This window comes from Lissotriton vulgaris, chromosome 7 (genome assembly GCF_964263255.1).
Source record: "Lissotriton vulgaris chromosome 7, aLisVul1.2, whole genome shotgun sequence".
NCBI classification, from domain to species: Eukaryota; Metazoa; Chordata; class Amphibia; order Caudata; family Salamandridae; genus Lissotriton; species Lissotriton vulgaris.
The window spans coordinates 1,725,412,700-1,725,428,906 of record NC_141695.1 but is presented as its reverse complement, the minus strand read 5'-3'; the positions used below and the strand labels follow the sequence as shown (position 1 = coordinate 1,725,428,906).

At 44.8% G+C, this 16,207-nt stretch overlaps 1 protein-coding gene across 1 annotated transcript in view; it reads left to right on the top strand.

Annotated features, from left to right (window-relative positions):
- The window catches only part of LOC147706452 (complement C1s subcomponent-like), a 78,853-nt gene that overhangs the window by 43,726 nt on the left and 18,920 nt on the right, over positions 1–16,207 (top strand). The window contains exons 5-6 of the mRNA XM_086932968.1: positions 5,641–5,759; positions 6,132–6,207. Coding sequence (XP_086789094.1) covers positions 5,641–5,759; positions 6,132–6,207 — 195 coding nt within the window. The remainder of the gene's footprint in view (positions 1–5,640; positions 5,760–6,131; positions 6,208–16,207) is intronic.

The following is a 16,207-nucleotide window of genomic DNA, read 5'->3' as shown; positions in this document are numbered from 1 at the left end:
TAACTATCTCAAGGATTTCAAAAGGTAACATTAAAACAACCCGTTTGAGAGACTTCTGCTCATTTTAAATGAACAAGAACTTTTTTATGCAATTAGCTGCTATGTATCGTATCTGTATATTCTCATAATGGGTTTTAGGAGACTTCAGACCTTCATGTTAAGTGATATTTTATTCTATTACCCAGAAATAGCCCAACAGAAATAGGACATTTCATCTAATTTGTCTCCAACCACAACTAAGGCAATGGTGGCCCTACGCCAGTCATTTGTTTATATATGTGTATAATATTTATCAGTATTTATCCCTGGTATTAATCTATTGTAGATAAGGTATCAGCTTGCAGTGTGTCTATTTCATTCTAGAAACTGTATTGCTATCCATAGTTTGAGCTTGTCTTGCCTGCCATTTAAATGATGTTACAAGTTCTGCGGATTCAGGAGGCATCACCAGTGAGAGCTGCTCAGACACGGTGAAGCCCTTACACATGCTACTGTGGACACTTGTGGTGCCAACCATGGTCCCCTGTCTCCACCTGACTTTACAGCTCCTGGAGAGACATAAACACTCATAAGAGGCTACATGAGCCATCAGAAATATGCAGAGACTGTACCCACACGAACACTGTGCTTGGCTATTTAGGGGAATCACAGCTGTGATTGAATCCCTGCTTTTCCACACATGCATCTCCCATACCCCACTAGGTATAGATGCATTGCCGAACAAACGTGGGACTATTCAGAAAGATAACTTACACTCATGCATAGTTTTACTCTGACACTTTTGAGTAACTTTTGGCTATGCAGCATTTACGAATGTAAAGTAACTAAAAAGTGTAGACTTACATGTCTCCACGCCGCGGTCATTCAAAACGCCCACTGCCATTTGACAAAGGCCCCATGAGTCTTCAAAAGGTAGATATTTAACCATCAATTATTTGCTAAATTGAAACATTTTAACTGCAGAAGCAGAATTTGAATCTAAAAGCATCGTTCAATGCCACCAGCACTAAATTAGAGACATGAAAAATGCTGTGTGCCATCTGACATTTTGTGGGTTCAAGTCTAGAGTTGTTCTAAAAGTAGATGCTGTCTTTTGGGTGACACAAAGGAGTCATAGATTGAGTTACATTTATGTCTGATGACACATTGTGGTGCTAAGCTTACATTCATCTTCTTTCCGCCTTCTGCTGCATCATTAGAGAGAGTATTTGGGTGAAATACAGCCCATCCCTGAGGCCAGGGCAGGACTGGGAACAGCAACCAGCCATGGCAGATTGCTGCTCGGGCTGGCCCCGGGAGCTGTGTAGTGTGCTGGTGAGACGCACTGCTCCCGCTTTTGTTATAGGGGTCTGATATTGCAGTACTGCTGTTAAACCGTCTCCCAGTTGCAAAACCGGCACCCAGTAACAAAACCAGCCCCAAACTCTCCAGTCCACTGGGGAAATGCATGGTGCCCGCTACGGCCAGTCCGGCCCTGTCTGAGGCCGAAGCAGAGAGTCACCTCACTTCCAAGACTGTTAACCCCTTTGCTGCGGGGGTTAATCCCCCGCTGTGCTGGGGGAGGGGGTGCGCACAGAGCCTGCATGCTCATAACGAGCTCAGCTCGTCACAGGTGCATTGGCTCCGTCGAACGTTCAGCACAGCGGGGGAATTATCCCCGCGTTTGAGCGTTCCACGGGCCATGATGAGCTGAGCTCGTCATGAGCACCGGAGCGCCGTGGCTCATGACGAGCTCAGCTCGTCATGAGCATTGAAGAGGTTAATAGCTGTAACACATTCGGGAACCTTCTTCCTTTTACACTCTAACTTCTGAGGCTGCCTGACCTCACTAATCACTCCTCCTTCATTGGCTGACATTCCTCATCTCTAAAGGGAGCATCTGGTAAAGAGAGAGGAGCAGTTGTCTTCACACAGCCAATCCAGCAATTACCAACAATGGGCAGCTTTCTGGAATAGTCCATTGTTTGATGATGATCACATTGGTTGAATCACATTATGATTCATGTTATGAAGGGTCCCGGTTTTCCGTTTTTAGTAATTTTTGCAGATAAATGCAGACAGGAAACTAATGTGCTTTCTGTCTGCACTTATTTTTAAAAAGTGGAGTTACTTTCCATGCTGTCAACATTAGGAGTTAAAAAAATAGAATGAGATTTCCCTACATATAGCCATATGTTAATATATATTTTAAGAATACTGATATTTACGTGTGGGTGTAGTGTTTTGTTATATTTGGCTGGTTAATTTGCAAAATGTGTGTTAAATAAATGTGAAATATACCATGTTATTGTTTAATTTACTCTCAAAGTACAAAGAGGCAGATTTACAAGCCCCGTGCGCCACTATTGCACCGCCGTTGCATCACTACTGTTATGCAGCGTTGTAAAGCTAGCGCAATGCTGCAATGGATTTACAACATGACGCATCTAGGGAGATGCGTCACGCTGTAAAGCCCTGCCCCACATGAAACCTGCGTCAGGTTTCATGTGGGCGTTCTGGCACAGGGTGGGTGTTCCGGTACAGGAATGCCTTGGAAAAGTGCCTGAGTGAAATCTACAAGATTTCACTCAGTCACTTTTCTGATGCCGCTGCGTCAAAACCTTGCGCCTGCTTGAAGCAGGCGTAAGGCTTGATGCACCATGTTGTGTAAGAGCAGGCCACGAACATTGCTAGAGTTGCGTCGTGCTTGCAACACAACTACAGCAATGCGCCACCCTTCCGACGGGAGATGCGTCACGCATCTGTTTATCCTTGCACCATGATGTGCCGCATTGTAAATGCGGCGCATCTGTGGTGGCGCAAGGGTAAACTTGCATGACGCATCTTATCTGGTGCATCTCTGCTGATTTGCAGGGTGGGCCAGTCGTCATAAATCTGCCCCCTAATAAATATTAATAAACTAGCAGCCCGCCCCAGCGTTGCCTGGGGCAGAAAGGGGCTGGGGGCAGTACACCCGCTCCCGCCCCGACCCCCTCCCGTCCTGACCCGACCCCCTCCCGTCCCGACTTCCTCCCGCCCCCACTCCTCCCGCCTGCCCCTCTGTGCACACCCGTTCCCCTCCCGTCCCGACTTCCTCCGGTCCCGACTTCCTCCCGCTCCGACTCCCTCCCGCCCGGACTCCCTCCCGCCCGGACTCCCTCCCGCCCTGATTTCAATGTTTGTTCACATTACCTGAGCTGCCGCTCCGCTCCTCTTCGCCATGACGCGCCAAGGTGCAAGTTCTCTCTCAATGTTTACATTACCTGAGCTGCCGCTCCGCTCCTCTTCGCCATGACGCGCCCACGCTCCTCAGCTCCATGTCCGCCGCGATTTCAATGTTTACATCACGCTCCTCAACTCCATGTTTCCCTGCTCCAAGACGTCGTCATCACGCACGTCGTCGCCTCGCGTCATGGCCAGCGCTAGGTCCCGGCCGGCGCTACTTTTCAGGGGACTACTTTGTTTACAAATTTAATTTTTTTAATTTACTTTTTTTTAAAATTTATATAGCCCATGTCCATCTACACACCCTGATATTTTCATAGATGCATCGGGTGTGTAGAGTGGCGCTGTGGTTCCCGAGTTTACCTTGCCAAAAGGTGCAAGTTCTCTCTTTATAATAGTAGTATAGATTATGTTTTATTTTTATTTTTATTGCCTTTCTGAAAATTATATGGTTGTATATTACACCCGAATAAAAGCATATGAATTGAATTGGGTTGGCTTTCTTGTCGCTTTAAATGTGTTTGGCTGGCCCCTAGAGCATAGCTTCTATACCATCCTTTTGATTGGCTGACTTGTATCCTTCCACTACCCACATTTAAGCAACTACTTGTTTCTTTTTCTTCAAGAACTCCATGAGAGTGCACATGTTTTCTTGCTCTCCCTCGTGCACTGCTTCCCCACTTCAAATACTTCCCCCGTGCACTGGGTGTTTCTCACTGCTCCCCACCACACTTCGTCCAATAGTATCGCCAGCCCAGGTTTAATTTTTAATTTCTTTTCCACCTGACTATTTTATCTCTTTTCCACCTGACTGTTGATTCCTAGTTGCCCGCTCTTTGCACCTGCTCCTCTGTGGCTTCCCTACCTCGTATGGTCTTAAAAATAAAAGCTGTCATTTGCTGCTGGGCTGCTCAGATTTCCAAAAAGGAAATAATAAAATGGTACCCGCATCATTCCATAAGATGCAGGTACACACATATGTCATCATGCATACACATGCCTATGGAATGATGTGGACGCATAGATGCAAGCATTTCCGTCATTGCAACTTTCTTATTTTTTACCGATGCTGGACAGCATTGACAGACACCATTAGCAAAGCCAATAAATTATAGAAATATGAGGCTCATTGGTTTTGCCGATTCTTGCTTCTGTTGTATAATTAAACCTGCACTTTATGGTAAAAAAAAAAAGCATCGCTGTGTTGAGTCGAGGCCTGGTCCCTTCAGGACAAGTGTCCTGCTCGGAGGCTGCTTGCTTTTTCCACCACTTGTTGTAAAGGAGGCAGACGTGGCACGTGATGTAATGCCCTTTTCGGGGCTGCCATTTTCACTGCCCTCTTTCGTTTCTCTCCAATAGTGCACACATGTGCCCCCCCTCACACCTACTCGTAGCCCCGAAACTGTCATTAAAAAAAACTCTTAAACTCGCACGAGCACTCGAGGTTTCAATCCCTTCCAGTGGACGTACTACACTCACAATTAATACTCATCCACACAGCAGAGGGGGGCGGTCAGGAGTGCGTGCCCCAGGCCTCTGCCTTCTAGTAACTCGCATTCCTAGCAGCTCCGATCGCTGGCTGGGGACTTCTCGGAAAGGGAGGGGCCACTTATTTTCTCGCCAAGCTGAAGCTTCTTTTTGCTTTTTTCGGAAGCGCCACCCTGGGAAATAAATACTTTCATTTTACTGTCTGAAAGAGCTGCGTGTGGCCCGCTGCCTCCTAATGTGTTCTGCTTTCCTTTCTGATTCTCCTGCAGAGGTCGGGGGCCTTACCTGATCGGTTGCTCCTCCCCGCGCTCCTCACATCACCGCCGCGCCATGTCCCGTCATCACGCACGTCGCGGCCGGCGCTTCTTTCAGGGGACTTCTTTGTTTTTAAAGTTAATTTTTTTAATTTACGTTTTTTTTTAATTTTATGTAGCCTATGTCCATCTACACACCCTGACATTTTCAAGGATGAATTGGGTGTGTGGATTGGCGCTGTGGTTCCCGAGAGTTTACCTGGCTCAAAGGTGAGAGTTTTCTCTTTATAATAGTAGTATAGATTCCAATAAGCAATATGGATAAATACTGATACAATTGTAAAAAAAAAACAACAGCATAAAACCCGGAGCCCTAATTATGACATTATTCACCGGATGCCCCCTGAAGTTTACTATTTTATGTGTTTTACCAGGCATTCATCTAACATGTGTATCATGATGGCCTCATCCTGAGCTGGAGAGGTAGTGAAGGTGTCTACCAATGTTTGTTTGGAATACAACCTAGGTTTTAAGGCATTAAAATAAGTGGTTTACAGTGGAATCAGAGGGACCGTGTGCAGAAATCTGGGTGCCTTGAAGCACAGCCACACTGTGGATAGAATCTATGTAAGCGAAACATCAATGCCCCACTTTTCAAAAATGTCTTTTAATCCCTCTGCTTTCCACCTCCCAGATTTACTCTGCACACCTGAAGTACCAGCCTTTGCCAAGATGGAACCCAAGCAGCAGAGCTACAAGGCAGGCCAGCAGGTGGCAGTCACATGCCTGGAAGGTTATGGGGCGGTGATGCCGGTGAGTAGGCTACTGGGACGGGCCATCTGCTTCCACTCTCTTACTTCTACTTCAATTCAAAACTAATCATCCCCATTTTCCCAAAGGCATGAACACATTTGTTTCAAACTGCGGGCAGAGAAGGGGTTGCTCAGAGTGAAATAAGCCCCATCATTGTCACACTCCTGAGGGTGTAACCTCTCTGGGGGGACATGGGATGCTCAAGGCCAGGATAATGTGACTCATTTGTTCCTCCATCCCCCAGTTACATTCTGCCACAAATCCACCTACTCAAGCGATGAGGTCCTAGGATCTTCTTCCGCGCCGTCTGCAGGTATCGTTCGCCTTGTTCACATGCAACACACTGACCATCTCTTACTGTGTTCCTTTTAGGACCAGAGCAGGAAGAGGTCCTACCAGGCAAAGTGTCAAAAGAATGGACAATGGGACCATTACCACCACTGCCAGGGTGAGTGAGTGCCTCAGACCAACCTGCTCAGCCTCCTCCTTCTAGCACATCATTGCCCTGCAAAGGGAAATGCATAAAAGGGATCCATGAGTGTCATCCTTTGTAAAGCACCTATGTATACTCTACACACTGTAATAATACATTCATGAATCAACTGTAGATAGCATTAGGTGGCTTACTAGGGTAAGGGGTTAACTCGGAAGAGGCATGTTTATTTCTTACATGTCAGTGCAAACTTAATCACTTTTCTGTGGCGTGAGTATGGAAGGCTTCTAGGATAAAAAAAGTTGCTTACAGATAAGGAAAAAAATGCTTAATCTGTGACTCTGACAAGATACATGTCAGCTACACTTAGGCTGCTATTTTCTCAAATTTTTCTACCACAATTTTTCTTTGTTTACATAAGGAGACAGATGGAACAGAATCAGAATTAAAACATGAGCTAAATATTTCAAAGGGTTCACTTCAAGAAACTGGAGTTGAGTTTTAGCAACAATTTGCATCAGTGAAAGTAACTAAAAGTGATGCAAACCGGTACACAGTGTTGATTTGTTGTTTACTTGACAGTACAAAACTTACTTATAGCTGGAAAGTTACCTAAAAAGTAACACAAGTAGCACTTTGTACTACTTTGCTTTACTTTGCACGGAGTGTCACCTGGGTGGTAAATGGGTGTTCCCATGCTACTACCCATGGACGCGAACAAAACTTAATTTTCCAGGAGCCTGTCTGAGCGAGGGGAAAACGCTGAAAAGGGGACCAAATTAAGAGACCCGCGGAGCCTGTCTGCAGTGTCCCCCTCCCGCCGCCGCAACTGACCGAGAGAAGCGGCCGCCGAGCGGAGGGGGAAATCCAAACTACAACCCCCAACAGGCTTAGCGGCGCCACACGCCGAGTCCATCGCGCCAGGCGGCGCATAAAGGCGGCGTCACCCCGGCCGAGCGGGTGACGCGAACAAAACTTAATTTTCCAGGAGCCTGTCTGAGCGAGGGGAAAACGCTGAAAAGGGGACCAAATTGAGAGACCCGAGGAGCCTGCCTGCAGTGTCCCCCTCCCGCCACCACAACTGACCGAGAGAAGCGGCCGCAGAGCGGAGGGGGGCATCCAAACTACAACCCCCAACAGGCTTAGCGTGCGCCACACGCCGAGTCCATCGCGCCAGGCAGCGCATAAAGGCGGCGTCACCCCCGTGTCGCAGGAGCACGCGGGAGCGCCCGAGGCGAAGCCCGGGCAAAGGGCGGGCCCTCTGTGGCCCCAAGGGGACCGAAGGAGACGGGACGGGCCACCCCATTAACGCCGCTAACATCCTGGGATAAAGAATAAGGTGATTGTTTGATAATTGTATCCTTCCATGAAGCTTTAATAACTGCATAAGTCTCCAATTTTAAAATTGTTTCATTTTGACTTTCCGGATATCTCTTCCAAAATGACTAAAGTAAGAAAGACTCCTGTGGCCACAAGATCATCCACCAGGAATAAGACTCTGCCAACTACACCCTTACCGACACTTACCGCTATCGACCTAATGTTACAAAAGACTATAGGTGTAGTTGCGGACGCAATTCAAAACACGGAGAGGCGTCTTTCACTGACCCCGAACTTGTGCTTTCCCAATCTTTCACAGCACACTACCGCGAATAATAATACTGCGGACTCTTCTAACCTAGAGGAATCTCTTTTGATGCAGTCTTTTACAGGGCTGCCAAGTGGACAAAAAAAGCTGTAGGAAAACTGTACTCCTGACTTCACCTATAATAGTAAACAGTATAGAAGAAAGCCCTTTGCTTGTTTCCAATTCGGGGGGCAATACATGTTTATCCCAATCTGGAATTACTACACCAAATTCACCAAGGGGTATTTGTGTTGAAAGTTCACCAATTGTTAATGTAACAAATGTAGACAAAACACTATCCCCGATTAAGACAAAGCGTCGACATAGGAAACACCTAAAAACCAAATCAATAGTGAGGAAAATATTAGACCATTAGGCCTTCATAAGCCTTCGGCAAAGGATGTCTGGCTAAATTTTAGGTTGGCTAAAGCACCTAATGGAATACCAAACTCCTCTATTACACCTACGACCCAGAATGCAATAACACAAAATGATACACAGTCAGAGCATACTAAAACACACTCAGAGCAGATGTGCCAGACCGAAAGAGTTAGTGCACTGGATAAAACGACCCCAATTGATTTGGAACATTTAATTAAATCTCTACTGCAACCCTTGTGTGACAAAATTACCTGTATAGAGCAAACCCTTGCGAAGTTTGAAAAATCACAAAGAAAGGACACTTCAAGTATTTTAAAGATCCTTTCCGCACCAATATCAAAGGATAGCTCCTTACCACCTAAAAGTAATCTTAAACAATCGAAGATCATGAAGACACAAGCTAAGATTAACAATCAAAGTGATAGTTCTAACCTGACACCTTCTTCTCTTGTTAATATTGCAGTGCAAAACACTTCAACACTACCTACACAAACTAATAATGACACAACTGCAGCACTGACCCTGCCCACCTCATCTGAGAGCCCTACATCTGACTATGATGAGAGTGAATGGGCTGCGGAAGGTATATCCCCTGAATCACGTGACGGCCAGACTGAGCCTCAAAGGCCAACAACTACACAAAATGTAACATCAGAGACACGCCCAGTTCAAACACCTAAAACGTCACACCCGAAAAAAGTTACCCACATTCACCTCCCACTTGATTCTCATCGGTACACCATAGTAGTGATTGGTGTACCACAACTTGAAGCGGGTAAAACAGAAAGCTATGGGGACTTGAAAAACAAAGTAAGCCATTGGCTAACTGCTCATAGACCGATCCCCCCCTACATCAGCGGCAAAATAACAAATGTTAGGAGAGTTGATTGGGTAGGAAATAGATTTAAATCCACAGAGGGCGATTGTGTTGTAGTAAATTTTAAGGATGGTCGTGCGGCAAGGCATATAACTGGCTGGAAGGATAGCTCTATCAGCAGCTTGATCCGTACTATGGATCTGAGCTATTTCTACCCCCCGAACACCCATTCCTTAACATCAGTGCATTCATATCCCACTGCTGAGCAGGAAAGAGCTCCTGATAATTATAATCAATATCATAGTGGAGCAACATCCAGAAATCTTGGTCATTATACTGCTGGAGAACAAAGGCAGCCTAGGAGGAACATATCCTGGGAACCTAGAGAGGTTAGCTATCAAGGAACTTATCCAGAGAACTGGGAGGTTGCTCATGGGTCGTTCTATTACCAAGAACACTCCCAACTTACATACCCAAATACTTACTATAATGTACCTATCACAAATAGGTTTGACACCTTTTATAACCAGAGTGACTTGGAGGGGGTCGACTGACTTCATGCTGGCTCAGTCACACTAATGCCTGATGATTCTATACTAAGTAATTACGCACAAGGGGAGATTAGGATGGTACATAAACAAGTCATAACAGCTCCCTCCCTGATGACCAAGACAGATACCACTAGTAAGACAGCGACAAATATAGATCACCCAAAGAACAACAGTACATCGCCTGATTTGCCTGAGGCCCATAATTTTCCTCTGGTACATACAGAATTAAACACGTCTAGCACTGTAAACTTGGGGGCTATACATACAGAACAAACCAACCTGATGCCAGACCCAATTATCAGAGAATCTGTTTTAGAAATAGCGCCAGGTGATTGTAGCGTGAGTATAGTCTCCTGGAATATAGCAGGTTTGGCTGATAAAATATGTGACTCTACCTGGTTAGCATTTGTTAAAAAATACACAGTTATATGCCTCCAAGAGACATGGATGGAAGATAAAAATGCCCACATTGAGGGTTTTCAAAGCTTTGTTATACCCGCAGCTCCTTCAACTAGGGGAAGAGCAAAGGGGGGCCTGGCCATTTTTATTAATCTGGGATTATGTTGTAAAATAAGTAACTGTTATAATGCCAATCGGAACATTCAAATGCTTGAACTGAAGAGAGGCAAACATGCTCTGACCCTGATTAATTTTTACAATGCTATTAACGGCAATGGTGAATGTAATATCTTGACTTTAAAAGAGATGATGAGAAAAGGTGCAAGCACTCTGTCACGGAAGATGTTGATTGTAGGTGATTTTAATGTACACCCATGTGGTAATCCAGGCTTCACCCCAATGGGATCTTTGGGATGTAACAGTGTGGAAGGTTTTCATTTTGTCCACTCCAGGGGTGGAGTGAATTTAAACGACCTGGTGAACGAAAATAATCTAACTGTAGCTATGTCTATGGTCCCTGAGACCAAGGTCCATGATGTTCCCACATATAAAGGTTTAGGACAGGGGTCCTTCATAGACCACATATTATTATCTGCAGACCTTGTAAATTGGGCTTCGAGATTTACTATTCACACGAGTATCTACAGTGATCATAACCCCTTAACTATCAACCTGGGTGGGGCTTTATTTGAACAGCGAACGACCCGCGAAGATCGGGGAACGTTGAGCTGCATAACTGGTAGACGCCGATTAAAGTGGTCAATGGTTAACCAAGTAAACTTGTACATTGAAATAAATAAGTCATGTGAAGAGGAACTGTTAACCTGCATATCACTATATACACCTCCTGAGAATATTTTGTCCGGCTTTGAGGCCATAGTATCAACAATAGGCTCTATGCTAACAGTACCGATTAGGGGTCAAACCAGAAACAATTCTAAATGGTTTGATCATAACTGCTCTAAGGCAAGCAGAGACCTGAAAAATGCGTTAAAAATTAAACCTAGAGATTATGACCAAATTAAAAATTTGCGCTTGATTTATAAGAAAACACTAGCCGCTAGGAAAAAAGAAATCAAGGCTAGTACTATAGAGTCTCTTCTTGACCCATCAGTGCTAGGGAATAGTAACAAATTCTGGCAAATTATTAACAAACCTTTGTTTGATAACCCTAACGATACAGCTCTTGGCACTAATATCCCAGAGGAGGAGTGGGTTACTCATTTTAGTGCAATTTTTAAGAGTAATGAGCAACGGGCAGGAAATGCTATTTTAACTTCATCTGAGAATTCTCTGTGCTTTTCAGTTAACGAGGTTGAAAGGGGTATCCAAGGACTAACCAGTAATAAGGCCCCAGGCCCGGATGGCTTGCCACCGGACCTTTTTAAGTCCAGCATCTCTTTCTGGGCACCCGTCCTCACAGCTGTAGTAAATGCAGCTGTGATCTCGGGGTGCCGAAGGTCGTGGGGGTTATCGACCATAGTCCCTGTATTTAAAAAGGGCGACCGCAGTAGCCCTTCATGCTACAGGCCAATATCTTTAATTAATTCTGTAGCTAAAGTGGTAGGTGGTATAATTTTGAATAGGCTATCCACATGGGCAACTGAAAATAATATTTTATCCCCTATACAATATGGTTTCAGACCTGGACATTCTACAATCACACAATGTCTGAACCTGTACTTGATCTTAAGTAAATATACCCTGGCCAAACAAGGAACTGTCTATATGGCATTTATGGACTTATCGTCCGCTTTTGACTGCGTGGACAGAGGTAAACTTTGGGTCACCCTGATAAAGATGGGCGTAGAGAAGAATTTAATTAATTTTCTGGCTGATTTGCACTCCGATACAAGAGCCAACGTCCGTTACACCCAAGACCTAAAAGTAACGGGGGAATTTAGAATAAACCGGGGTGTGCGACAGGGGTGTATCTTGGCTCCATTCCTCTTCAACTTGTACATCAACAAATTGGAGGAATATTTGCTAAAAACAGGAGCCGACTACCCCTCTGTGGGCCGCAAGGGGGTCCCTGTGCTGCTTTATGCAGATGATGCTGTCCTTATTTCTAGGACAGCAAATGGTCTCCAGAAACTTTTAAATTCCTTCTTTAACTTTTTGGAGTCCCGTGGCCTAAGCATCAATAACTCTAAGTCCTATGTCATGAAAACGGGCCAGGGTTCTCGAAAAACTAATCTTTTCTGTATAAATGGGGAAAAAATCCCTACCACTAATACTTTTTCATACCTTGGGGTCCTCTTAGATCACAAATTATCCTGGGGCCCCGATGTTATTAAAAGAAGGGTGAGGTAACACGTGTCAATGCGGCCATACTTGGCTTTGCGAAAAAAATTGGCAATAGCCCGATGGCCGCTTTGCTTAAACTATATCAGGCAAAAAGTGTTGCTGTCGCCTGTTATGGAGGTGAGCTCTGGGGTTATTGTAAGGTGAGGGACCTAGAGGTTACAGAAAATAACCTTTTGAAGAAAATACTGAGGCTGCCAAGGGGAACTGGAAATTTCTCGGTACATGAGGAGCTGGGTGTTCCCTATCTAAGTGATAGAATAGCAGTGAACCCTGTATTGTTATGGTTGAACTGCTGGCTCAACAAAGATATACCCCTCACTCATGACATATTAAAAGAAGCCCTAACATTGGATGGAAGGTTTAAGGTCCCGTGGCTGAAGTATATTAATGACTGCTTGACTGCAATTGGCCGGCCTGATTTATTTTTAACCCCAAATTCTATCACCAAATCCGATGTTATTTTTGTAAAAAATGCCATGCTGACAACCAGGTATACTGCCAGGGAGGAGGTTGAGTTACAAAAGGACAGTGTTAGGAAACACGTACTACTTAAAACCTGTCTACAAATGGAACCATACTTATCATGGCCTATGACTGGCTATGAACGCTACCTGCTAACAAGGTTCCGTTTTGACCTGTTCCATCTCCTACTGGCGGTACCAAGTGGGGCTCATCGGGGTGAGATGCTGCCAGCTTGCGGCTGCGACGGGAAGTCTCCGCAAGATCTGGCACACTTTTTATTCATTTGTCCTTATTACATAACACCCCGGAAACTATACTTAAAACCCTGCCTTAAAAAACTGAATTTCGCACAGATAAAACCTGCACTTTATTACCTCCAACTTTTGAAATGCGACTGCACTTTATTTGTTTGTAATTTTCTGAAATTAGCAATCACTTTCAGGAAAAGTATGGAGGGATAATTATGCTGTTAATGCCCTGGGCATTTTTTATCCTTTATTATATTGAAATTATTTATATATTTTACACATTTTTAAAATGTTTATGCTGCCCGCTGCTTTTACCTCTTACATTGTATAAAGAAATTTGTACCTTATAAATGAATTATCAGGATTGCTTTTAACTGTCTGTTGATGAATTGTACTTTTATGATTGTTATGTTTACAATCGAATAAAGATATTTGAATTGAATTGAATACTACCCATGGTTTTTGATAAGAAGGCCTATCAGCAAACATGTGTAGGCTGGGCTTTGTGCCAAACAATAACATCAGCTTGAAGCAGGTGTTATCCTGGAGAAGTGTTAGTACTCTGAACTTTTCAATTTTTTTATGTGGGCTACACTGTACAACGCACATGCTGTGTTTCAAAAGTTTTTAAGTATGTCCTATCATAATACATTGTAATGGAAACACACCCTTTCTGTGCAAAACCAATTCTTGAAACTAAGCACACAAATTTGCATTATGGTGTAAAGAGGATTGTGTGTTGCTATGTACCCTGGAGGAGGGCCAGAGCTGAGGAAGACAGCAGCAGTGCCATGACTAAATAGATATAGGGTTGGTGCTGTCCTATTATCTCCTCGTGCAATGAAGCAACTGTGGTTGCTGTGCTGTATTGTGCTAGATTTTAGTAAGTCTCCCATCATGAGGTCTGTTATTAGATTTTCTTATGGTTGCTCAGCCTGTCAGATAACTAATCCTGTGTCAGATTCACCCTGGGATACGTAAGTACTGGGAAGTTGCACTGGGCCCAGGAAGAGGTGGAGTCAGAGTGATAAGCGAAGGAAGGTGAGATAGTGACCAAACCACATTATGTCAAAAGTCCCACAAACAGATATGTTGGTTTTTTTGGAAAGAAGGGCTACCATAATGTGTCCTTAGACATGTGTAGATTTGTGTACTAACCGGTGGAATCTCTGTCTACCACAGAGGTGGAGAATTCGGCGAATGTGTTCACTAATTTTTCAGAGGACATTTCCAGGCATAACTGAATAACCCCCAGAAGGAATATAATGCATAATAAGTGTAAAGATAGATTATGGGTCAAGCAGGTGCTGGGTGTTGACAGGATTGTGCCCTGGGGGCAATAACAGAGCAGTCAATGTGGTGGAGCCATATGACAAAGTTGTATGGAGACAGGCAGACATCATGGCCTGTAATAAAATCATTGCCTTATGTTTAGGAAGTTCCTGGAAATAATGGCTTTCCTTCCTCTCTCACTTGAGATCTATCTTTTGTCCCAAAACTCAACCCTGAATGTACCAGACTATGGGAAACATCCTTTACAACGCAACTTTTACAACGCACTACCATTACGACGCAACTTTTACAACGCAAGTCATTACAGCGAATTGCTCTGGAGGGCGCTCTAGGATAGGGAATAATTTAATTACTATCCAACACCTTCCCTACTATCCACGGGGACAGGAGTTGGAATAGTAAATTAAACTATTCACTATCCAGCGCCCCCCCAACGCAAGTCGTTGTAACGACTTGCATTGTAAAAGTTGCGTCGTAATAGCATGCGTTGTAAAAGCATGCGTTGTAATGACATACATCCCCAGACTATCAATGATAGACTTACTGCTGGGGGTTAGCCATGTTTCTACCAAGAAGCACATATGATACTTATTGGTAGCAATAAGATCATTGATTTCTGGGTGGTAGTAATCTGTTGATCTTATATTCAGCATTCATCAATTCAGTGAGTATCCGGTGGAGGGTTGACTACCAATCTTTGAAGTACGGCAGAGCGGTTTGTCTTGATTGGAAGCCAGAATGTCAAGGGAGTTCAAGGTTTTCTGCATTATGGAGGCAAAGGGTAGTTTCCACTCAAGTTCAAAACATCCTGCGCCCAATACCTGCTGAATAGCTGGGGGAGTAGAAAAGAGATGAATAGAGTGACCTGCACTGGCAGAAACTTGCCACAAACAGTTACTAATGTTTTGATGCCTTTAGTTGCTGCCCATGTCTGTCCTACTGCCTAAGAAAGGCAAAAGAGGCTCCCCAATGCTGTTGGTTGATGGTGTCAGTGTCACTGGGTGTGCTCTGGAAGAGCAGGAGTTCTTGTTAATTCAGCCTGTTAGGAACACTGGGACATACATTCTAGTTGCAGTGTTACTGGGCTCAGATATGGTGCACAACATGAGGCCAGGTCACACGCTCCACATTTATACAGGTAATTCATGTCATGTGTTCAAGTGGAAGGAAGCTATTGGCTTCCTTCTACCATCAGGTGATGATGTCAGCACACCTAAGATTGCCCTGGCAGGGCCAGCATGCATGCCCATTCAGTTCACTAGGGATGATGGGATGTGTAGTTCAAGAAGTGGCAGCCCAAGAGATGCAGCCGAGTCAGGGTCAGGCCAGAAAGCCAGGGAGGCTTCAGTGGACAACCTGTGCTATTGCTGGATCCAGACACAGTGGTCTGAATGAGTTCAGTCCACACCCACCAGACTAGCCAGATATTCTGCCAAATGGTGCCAGACTCAAACCAGCTTTTGATCTCCTGCCAACTGCTGATGTTCGCAGCCCGAGGGATGTGCAGAGAGGGTTGGCTGTGGGGGTGAGTGCCTTCTGATTCACTCTGATAGACATCCTTGTACAAGATGCCCAGGAACCTGCAGCCTGGTTATGGGGTATAATCTAGGTAAGAACGGGGAAACAGGGATTCTACAGTGGAGAAGCTGTGTGTTGTTGGGTCTAGTTTACACCTAGGATTCCTTACCTGGTATCTGCCCTATGAGGTCAGGTGGAAGCAACTTATCGGCTCCCAGCTGCCACCAGAGAATAGCATCAGCATGCCTAAGCCTGTGCCAGAGACAAAGGTGGATGTTGATTCAGCCCTCTGTGCATTCTGGGACATGGAGTCCAGGAGTAGCAACAGAGTGAAAGAGCTGCCAGATGCAAGGCCATGTGTGTGATAGGCACTGGCAGTTTGGGCAGAAGGAGGCCAGTTATGGCTTGCACA